This window comes from Misgurnus anguillicaudatus, chromosome 11 (assembly GCF_027580225.2).
Source record: "Misgurnus anguillicaudatus chromosome 11, ASM2758022v2, whole genome shotgun sequence".
In the NCBI taxonomy this organism is placed as follows: domain Eukaryota; kingdom Metazoa; phylum Chordata; class Actinopteri; order Cypriniformes; family Cobitidae; genus Misgurnus; species Misgurnus anguillicaudatus.
The window spans coordinates 5,020,639-5,030,014 of NC_073347.2; the positions used below are offsets into that span (position 1 = coordinate 5,020,639).

The window sequence follows — 9,376 nt, forward strand, 5'->3', positions numbered from 1 at the left end:
TCTTTTCGTGTCACACGATTTTTGAAAGCTCTCACTCAAAGTGCAAAACTACATGCCAAATCTTCAAAACCATAAGCTATTTCTCAGCCTTTGACTCAGTTTTCAATTGCATAAAACACTTTTTTCAAAACACTACACACAATTCTCTACCTAAAACACAACGATCTATGAGGAAGTCACTTGCTTTCCTTTTCCAAACACAACCAATCAAAATGCTACACTTATTCACCAGGTCACACAGACACACTCCTCACATGTGCAAACACTAAATGCTTAACTGATCACTAACCAATCACTGCTTTACTTTACAGTAGTATAGATATGCCTATTAATAGGTCAAAGGTCACTGTTTTGTCAATCTGCACCCCCCCCCCTGCCAATTCCTGGACCGGGACACCACACACAATTTACTGTATTCTACTGTAAAGAATATACTTTTGGTTTACATGTTTATAGTTTTCTTGTATGCTAATGTTTACAACAGTAATGTTTGGCCTAATAAATATTTTCTGTTTCTACATTGCATTGGTGTTTCCGGTGTACTTTTTACCCCTCTCAGCAGATTACTTTCACTGTAGAACATTGTATTGAAATGTAGATATAAGCCTATAAAAAACCAAAGAGCTTTAGATTTAGAACAGCAGTGTTTAGATGGTATATCCAAAAATGTATTATTTTGAAAGAAGTGTTTGCCATTTGATGCAAATGCTTCATTTTGACACGTGTTTGTGGCATTTTGAATGCAGTGTTGCATTTTGAAGGAGATATGTGCTATTTTGAATTTTCGTGTGCAGTTTGAGAATTGTGTGTAGAGTTTTGAAAAAAGGAGACTTAGTTTTGAAAACGTGTGTAAGCAATTGGTAAAAACTGTAATTGATTTTGCTAGAAGAGTCAGGGGTTCTGTAGCCTGGCTCCGCCCTCCTACGTGCTTCCGCTTAATTTTCATTTCGCTTCAGCAGTACGTCTGGGATTGCTCTATAGAGTTTCGTTTTCTCCTGCAAAAATCTGCCGGACCAATCAGCAAACAGATGGGGGTGGCTAAGAACAATGACGTTGAGGTCGTGCGTCAGTTTGAGTTGTAGTTCAGTAATGGCAGCGGAGAATGACGTGAGATTTAGTTATGATACAGGATGCTGTCACATTGAAAAATACTGCTTATCGTATACGTATACGTATATCTCTACGTATACATAAAAGTAAATTTTCAAGTAGCCTATCTGTATTTTTTATCAGTGTTTTTCTTTGGAAAACTTATATTCCAAAGCATATTATCATAATTTTTACTCCACTACATTTCATAATGTCAAGTTTTTGGTTTATATTTAATATTTCAGTACATTAAACATCTCATTCCAAAATGGCGGCAGCGCTACTGAAGCGCCATCTAGTGGCTGTGGCCAAAAACGAATCAGAGTTCCCCCTCTTGTTCTTCTATACTCTTTGCAGAGCTTTGACGACTCTGTCACAACAAAACCCTCCCGTTTTATTGCAACTTCCCATTGCCCCCTCATGCCTGTATCACTGGGAAACATTTAAATGTGAAGAAAAAACAGCGAGAGATCATGAGAGAGAGAGTACCAGTTCCTGCTTAACATTGACATAATATTATAAATAATAACATAAAATAACCAAAATGATTGTTCAATCTTACTTGTGAAATGTAATCTCATGTGATCTGGAATCAATACTGCGCCGGTTATTGCAACTGTAAGCTGCACAAAATACGGGCATAGTTGCTTTCTTCCGTTAACTCCGATGTGCTTGTGTACAGTGAGGAGACCCATCCAATATGGCGCCGACGCTTGATGCGTTCCAGCACGTCATGAGGTGGTTTTTTATTTTGTTGTAGTGTTTTTTAATTTGCTTTAGTGGTTTTAAATTTGCTGTAGTGTTTTTTTAATTTGTTGTTGTTTTTTAATTTGTTGCAGTGTTTTTTAATTTGTTGTGGTGTTTTTTAATTTGTTGTTGTTGTTTAGTAATTTCTTGTTGTGGTTTGCACTTCAGGGCAAACGTACATAGCCGCTTAAATCTTATTATCTTATATGGTAAGTTTTACATTCATAAATGCAAATGGACTCGGACTAAGCCCAATATTACCCAATTTAAGGTTAAGATGAAGATTTATTTTGAAACTTTGAAAGGACTTTCAAACGCTAAGGCTACCAAGACTATGGCATATTACAATGCGTTAAATTCCTCATTTTGAAAGATTTGTATTGTATACCCTCTTTCTTTTCTTTTTTATTTCTTTCTTTTTCCTTTTTTTTCCTTAAAGTGTATTTCTTTTACTTTAAATGATGTTTTATTAACAAAGTTCGGGAGGAGCACGTTCAAATAATCAACCTAATTACCTTGTAACTATGACCAGCTGTCGACAATCAGCAATCAGGTCTTCACCTGATCTGCATCAACAGAAACCTATATAGACTGAAAATCACCTCACCCTCATTCCTTGATAGTTTCAGCATCCCTCCACCTCCCCTTCTCCGCACGATTTGCCTAGTCACCTTACTAACCAGAACAGGGGGGATTATTCCTGGGTTCGGGCCTAATGCCGAGCCAGGAACCCTCTCCCCGCCAGGAGGTGCTCCGGGCTCAGGCCATTAATGAGCTCGGAGCCCTCTCCTCGGACAGCACGCCAAATACGCATATTGATAACCCTGTTCAGAATTATTTGTAAGTGTGAACTCGTAAAATGTTATTTGTAATCCTTTATGCTTGCAATGGTGCTACATGATGCTTTGATTGTACAATTATTTTGATACATAATAAAGCACAAAAAAAAGGCATAGCCGCCCACCTTGCAGCTAAAAACCTATGGCTAAAACATGCACATAAAGATGTTTTGACGGATAAAACAAGAAGATTGGGATTATATATGGTGCATCTGTGTGTTTTTGTTTTTGCAATCCGAAGCCACGTCAGCTCACATATGGTTAAAACACTCGACTTCTGTTATAAAGTCAGTTTGTAGCAAAAAAATCCCACCAGTTCTCCTGTTTTGATGGTGTGCTAAGCTAATACCTGCTAAGCTGACATGCACCTGCTAACATTTAGATATGCAAAATAGGTTTTAGGAATTATTTCAAATGGTAAAGCTCATTGAAATTTATCTTTTTGTAAGAAAGGCATTTGACACAAAGTCAAACAGTTGAAGACATTTAATCAAAGAAAAGAGGGGAAAAGCACTGTTAATAGACCGTTGTCAGTAATTATTATAATAATAACAAATAATGATAATTAGAAGCCAAATCCAGTCTGAAGATAGTTCACCAGTAGGGGGAGTTGATCACAGATGAGCAGTGTCTAATATGATTTAGGCGAACTTTGGTCGGTTTTTACTATTATAAGTTCATAAAACATTTATCCTTCTGACTGATAACGCTACAATTTTCTCTAGTTTTTATTTATAGACAGATTTAATGACAAACATGTGCATAATTAAAAAACCGGTAAAAGTCTTAATAATGATCTAAAAAAAAAAACAGAATACACTTTGACTTAATGGCTTTAAGTTAAGTTAAATCAGTAATTTTTCCCAAAAATCTTGTATTTTAACAAAATCTTGCAATTGTGTAAAAAGTGCAAAATGTTTGAAGTGAGATCTTGATGCTTTTATGTTTTCCCCAGCAGATGTTTCGAGCACTTCCATCATTTCTGTGGCTTTAGCTTAAAGGCGAAGTCCACGATGTTTGAAAAACGCGTTGGAAAAGGAGACGAGCCGACTACCAAAACACACTTATAGCCAATAAAATCAAATCAAATGCCGGGTTGCGTATGTGTGGGGCGGGTCTATCAACAGAAGGTCCAGATTCTATTGGGGTAGGGGCGTGTTTGTTTAGGTGATTTCAAATATCAACATTGGCTTTCAAACATCGTGGACTCCGCCTTTAAGTTTATTCTAGATTCATTTAAGGCCAATTGCAATTATATTATCATAAATATATATTACATTTATTTGGTAAAGTAATATACTTTTAATCAGCTCTTAACTTTACAACAAAAATAATAGCCAATAGTGATAACAGAAATAGCTGCAGAGTAGCAGTTTAATTTATGCATGATTGGTGAAATGTTCAATCCACAGATTTAAATAAAATAAGTTAATCAAAATGTCTCGATGATTGAGAGAAATCATGCAAATTAAACTAAAACAGAGTAATGAAGGGTATATTTTAAGGTTTAGGTCAAGTGTACTTATTTATTTGGGTTAAACCAGCATCAGGTTTAACATTGTGTCTGATTGGATTTACTACGTTAACTCCCAGTATTTTATACCAAGGTCAAGGGTTTGATATTGCATATGAAAAACATGTACATAAGTAACCAAGTTAATCAGTTTGATCAAATAAAAAAGTAAAAAAAAAAAACAAATTAAAACATCTGCTAAAGAAAAGTCTTCCATATTCAATTCAATTTTATACTGTAGCAATTTTCACAATTGTTTAATTATTTCAAAGCAGCTTTACATTAATAAACCTGACTCCCTAAACTCCTAGGAGAAAAAACCCTAGAGAGAGAGACAGACATCGCTGATTCTATAGAGGACATACTATATATTAGATACTTTATTATACAACTTTAAAATATAAAAACATTAAGAATTAAAACATTTTTTTTTATGTGTTCAAGGATGAGACAGGATCTGCATCAGACATTCAGCCAGCGGTCTGTGGTCATGACGACTGAGGCTGAAATAAAACCTGAAGATGAGAAAGAAAGGAAATGTCAACATTTAATTTTTAGTCATCATATTTATAGTATAGCTTATCTAGAACCTTAAAGCCACAATATCAGTGGCGGCTCGTGACTGCTCATCCGAGGGACGCTAATTCAAAATAAGTGTTCGGAGTGTCATGTGTTTCGCATTTTTAAAATATTTGTTTGTTGCGTCATGTTAACCATGTGCATCATGTGTTTTGTCAAAATAAGTTCCTGCTGCACACGCGTCAAAACCATTTATGATAAAAGAGACGCTCACGTTCACAAAATACACGCAAGACACTCCCTTAACAGTAAACTTTGATCTGGCAGACGCAAGCGTCTCTTTTTATCATAAACCCTTTAGACGCGTCTGCAGCAGGCACTTATTTTGACCATACATGTGATGCACATAAGATCTCTCGACGTGCAGAACACATATTTTGAAATTATGAACCACACACATGATGGGATACATAAACGTTGTGACAAACTTGAACTTTGCATCAAGCGCCTTCGGAAAAAAGAAGTCACCGGCCGCCAGTGCACAATATGTATGATTTTTGTAATAAAATATACAAAGATAAATGCAGTTGTGTACTTACATTATGCAGAAAGTGTGCAAAAATGTGTTCCTCCTGAGAAATTGTGGCCCTATAAATGTTTGTGCTATTCTCGCTTTATGGTTATAGAAACTAGAGAGACACAAGAGGACAAATGCAGAAGTGTTGGTTAAACAACATCTAACACACAGCTATTAACTTATACATTATAATGCCATTAAATAATGTGATCAAACGGATAGTTAAAAAAGCATTAATTTATTACCTTATTTATCCGTAAACATGATTAGCAAACTCCATATGTCTCAGGATGATGAAAACAGCATCTCCAATCATTCCCCTCTTCTTCAGTCATTCAGCTTCATCCTTTTTATTTTCTGTGGATAGTGCTCTGTAGTGATGAAAATGTACATTTAAAACAATCTTACTATACAACTAACTACACAAAATAAAAAGCATGTAATCTGCAAAATGTAGTTTCCTAATTGGTCTGTTACCTCATTTTGTATCCGAGTAGCTCTTCTTCATCAGACTCAGTTTTAAACCAGTCATGATCTAAGATCTGCTTGAGCGTCGGACGATCACTTGGATTCAGGGCCAGGCAACCACTTAACAGATCACAGATTTCTGTACAAGATTTAGGAGAGAGCTGGTTAGTCATCATGACACACAAATGGCAATAATGATCACGGCATAAAGAGACGCTTTTGTTGTCATTTAATAATACTGCAAAAAAGTCTGTCTGTCTATCATCTAAAGGGACCCTGGTCACAGACAGACAGTACCTCAGGTTAAGATGATGGCACAGTGATGTAATACATCGGCGAGCCACTAAATGACTGTTTAGCTAAACACAATAAAATCTAACATCTTGCCAGACAGACCGTATCCTCTGATAATATTTATTGTGGCTTTGTGTGTGCATGTTGATCAGTCATTTTCACTCACCCTTTGATAAATCCATCTCATTTGTCTCCAGATTCCCGGAATTAAACTCGTTTAAAGGACAGGGGAAAGATCCAAGCACCATGAAGTACAGCATAGTACCTAAGGCCCAGACGTTTGCTGGCACGGCGTGGAATTTCTTAGCCGTTTCGATCTCAAGCGGGGTGCAACATGGAGCTCCTGTACACAAAACATCATGTTGAGTCATTTTGTAAAAGACGACCCTGCACTAACAACAAGTTTCAATACTCAATAAATTTTTTTTTAGCTCACCCCTAAAGTCACAGGAATCATAGGCCTCATGCGTCAGATAATGTCCAAGCCCAAAGTCAATTAACTTCAGGCTCATTGTTGATTGCTGCACCAAGAAGTTTCCGGGATGGATGTCGGTGTGAAAAACTCCATTATCCAGACAGTGTTGTACTGCCAGTACCGCCTGACGCATGAGATGTCTTGCTGTATTTTCACTTAGTTTTTCTTCAAGAAGAACATATAGCAACAAGGACTCGCTGTGCAGTGGGTACTCCAACACGAGCGTGTAAAAGTGTTTAGTCTCGTACCAGTCATACATCTGTATGACATTGGGGCAAAAGGGCGCATCTCTTAACTTAAGCAGCAGCGCCACTTCTGTAATAAGTGGTTTGGGGTATCCAGGCTGGAGAAAAAATGGTCAACAAATTACAATTAGATAGAACAAATAACTTGTATTGGTGCGTAATTGCTATACTGTCTATTTTCTGTTTAGTTCACTTCATCAAATTTTATGACAACTTACAATCTGAAGAGTCCTTTCATTCTTTCGTTTGATTATTCGCTTGATGGCAACCTGTAAAGAGAAAAACAACAAAAGTTAATTTCTCTTGAGCTGACTGAAGCGGCTCACCTGACACTTCACACATAACTTTAAGGTTTGAGAATCTACAAACTTTAAAACATGGTTTAGATCAAGTGGACATACAAATTTCAGCAAACATTGTGTTTGATATAAATACAAGTGCATTACCGGAGTGCCATCCGATTTACGGATCCCTTTGTACACTATGGCACAGCCACCGCACCCAAGCACTTCATCCTCCAAGAGTTGATATTTAGAATCAAAAGTGTCTGAAAAACACACAGAAAAATTATGAGGTGAGAGTACATGTTAACACTCATATACGCACAGATGTAAGGTACAGCATACATTTCCAGGTACAGAAGAATATGATGAAGAAACCATTTCACTTATTGGTGCAACCCACCGTAGGAGTAATGAAGTCAATACACTCACCTTTAGGCACTGACGGATCAGCTGGTTTCTTCTTGCTTGGCGGTTCAGAAGCTTGTTGAACAACATTTATAACTTTTGGCCTGACAACTTTATCATCTTCTGACAAGGGATTTTTGGGATTTTCAAGGGCTTTTGCTTCAGGATTTCCTTCTTCTTTTGGTACAGGATTTTTAGTTATTTTTGCATTAAAAAACCAAGGAAGTCTGAGATTTCCAAAAGCTTTTGGCCTGGGATTTTTACCACCTTTTGCCTCAAGATTTCCAACATCTTTTGACCCAATATTCTCTGGGATGGCACCTAACGTCTGTAGCCTGGCATTGGCTGCAGCGATGCCACCAAAACTGGCCAGATCCGCACCATCCATGGCACCAGGAATAGCTGGATCGGCATCTTTTTTCACTTTACTCTTCCCTTTTTTTCTAAAAGGGTTGTGAAATGAGCGGCTCTTTGAAGCCTTTTGTTTTTGTTTCTTTAAGCCAACACTCTTCGATTGAGAATTTGCCAGATCAACAACTTCCCTGGCATCAGGGATAGCTGGATCGGCCTCAATCTGTGAAGTCGGCATCGACTCCACTTTGCCCCTCCGGAAGCATCCAAAGAAGCGTTGCGTCAATGTCATGCGTTTATCCGGACGAATCTTTGGTTTTGATTGGGGGCCGGCCAGAGCAGGAACATCCATGCCAACAGGAATATCTGAAATAGCCTTGGGCTGTTGAGTTGGCACAACAGTCACTTTTTCTCCCTGGAGGTTAGATTTGCGGCTCTTTGAAGCCTTTTGTTTCTGTTTCTTCGGACCAACGTAGGTCTTTGACTGTGATGCAGGATCAACAACTTCCCTAACATCAGGGATAGCTGGATCCGCTTTAAGCAGGGGAGTCGGCACTGACTCCACCTTGCCCCTCCGGAGACAGTCAAAGAATGCCATTCGTTGTTTTTCCGGTTTGATCTTATTGTTTAATTCAGAGCTGGCCAGACCAGCACCATCCTTTACATTAGGATTATCTGAATCTGCATTAAGCTGTGGAGAAGACCAGAGGTGGGTCAGACAGACGGACAGACAGATGTTTCCAGCTATGTTTAGAAGCCATGTTTCCATCCAAGGCTTTTTAGCAAAAAAATGATTTAGCGCATAAACGCAATGTCAATACCTAAAAAAATATATATATATAAAAAAATAGCTTTAACGCAAATAAATGTGATGTCACATGATAGATCTTCATCACGCGCAACCTCTGAAGGGCATAACAGCAAACAATAGGCGCTCTTATTGCAGCCTGAGACTTTCTGTTTTCATCCTCCATATACACAGAGCTGCACTGAACTTACTTCATGAAGTGCTGAAATGTCAATCACTTATCCATAAAATGATTCATGTTTATTCTCCTAAATATTACATTTTTTCTCCTCATAATCGGGTCCCTTTGGTGAAAGCACATTTATTTTAAATTACCGAGACCACAAACATCAGACTGGACCTGGCTAAGCTTTTATTGTAAAAGCATTAGAGAAATTAGGTAGATAATTTGCTCAAGATCAGATTTTTTGTGATACACCAAAAGTAATGTCGCTTTCATCATTCGTGATATCACAACGGACACCATTTTAGCACCATTTGAATAGAAAACCTTTTTACGCATATTCACTTGGTCGATAACAAAACCTGGATGGAAACATGTCTATAAATGGACAGATAGTTGTATTAAATGTAATGATGTAACAAACCTCTGAAGGAATCAGTGTTTCCACTTTATCATTATGAAGGAATGGCTGCTTTACTTTATTCCATCCCTTCTTTAATGATTTCAATAATTTATTCTCACATTTTTCTACACCAAAAAAGAAAAACAAAAACAAATGATAAACTATTAGAACATTCATTATGACAAAAGAGAATGAC

At 37.4% G+C, this 9,376-nt stretch overlaps 1 protein-coding gene across 1 annotated transcript; it reads right to left on the reverse strand.

Moving 5' to 3' along the window:
* Nucleotides 1-4,411: 4,411 nt before the first annotated feature.
* On the reverse strand, nt 4,412-8,617 carry LOC129416362 (uncharacterized). The gene is made up of 9 exons (XM_073873651.1): nt 7,480-8,617; nt 7,213-7,313; nt 6,985-7,035; nt 6,483-6,864; nt 6,213-6,389; nt 5,762-5,891; nt 5,530-5,655; nt 5,307-5,396; nt 4,412-4,703 (listed from the first exon to the last, which is right to left on the reverse strand). Exons 1-7 carry the CDS (start codon nt 8,573-8,575, stop codon nt 5,616-5,618), a joined length of 1,977 nt encoding a protein of 658 aa, XP_073729752.1. The 5' UTR covers nt 8,576-8,617; the 3' UTR covers nt 4,412-4,703; nt 5,307-5,396; nt 5,530-5,615.
* Nucleotides 8,618-9,376: the final 759 nt, after the last annotated feature.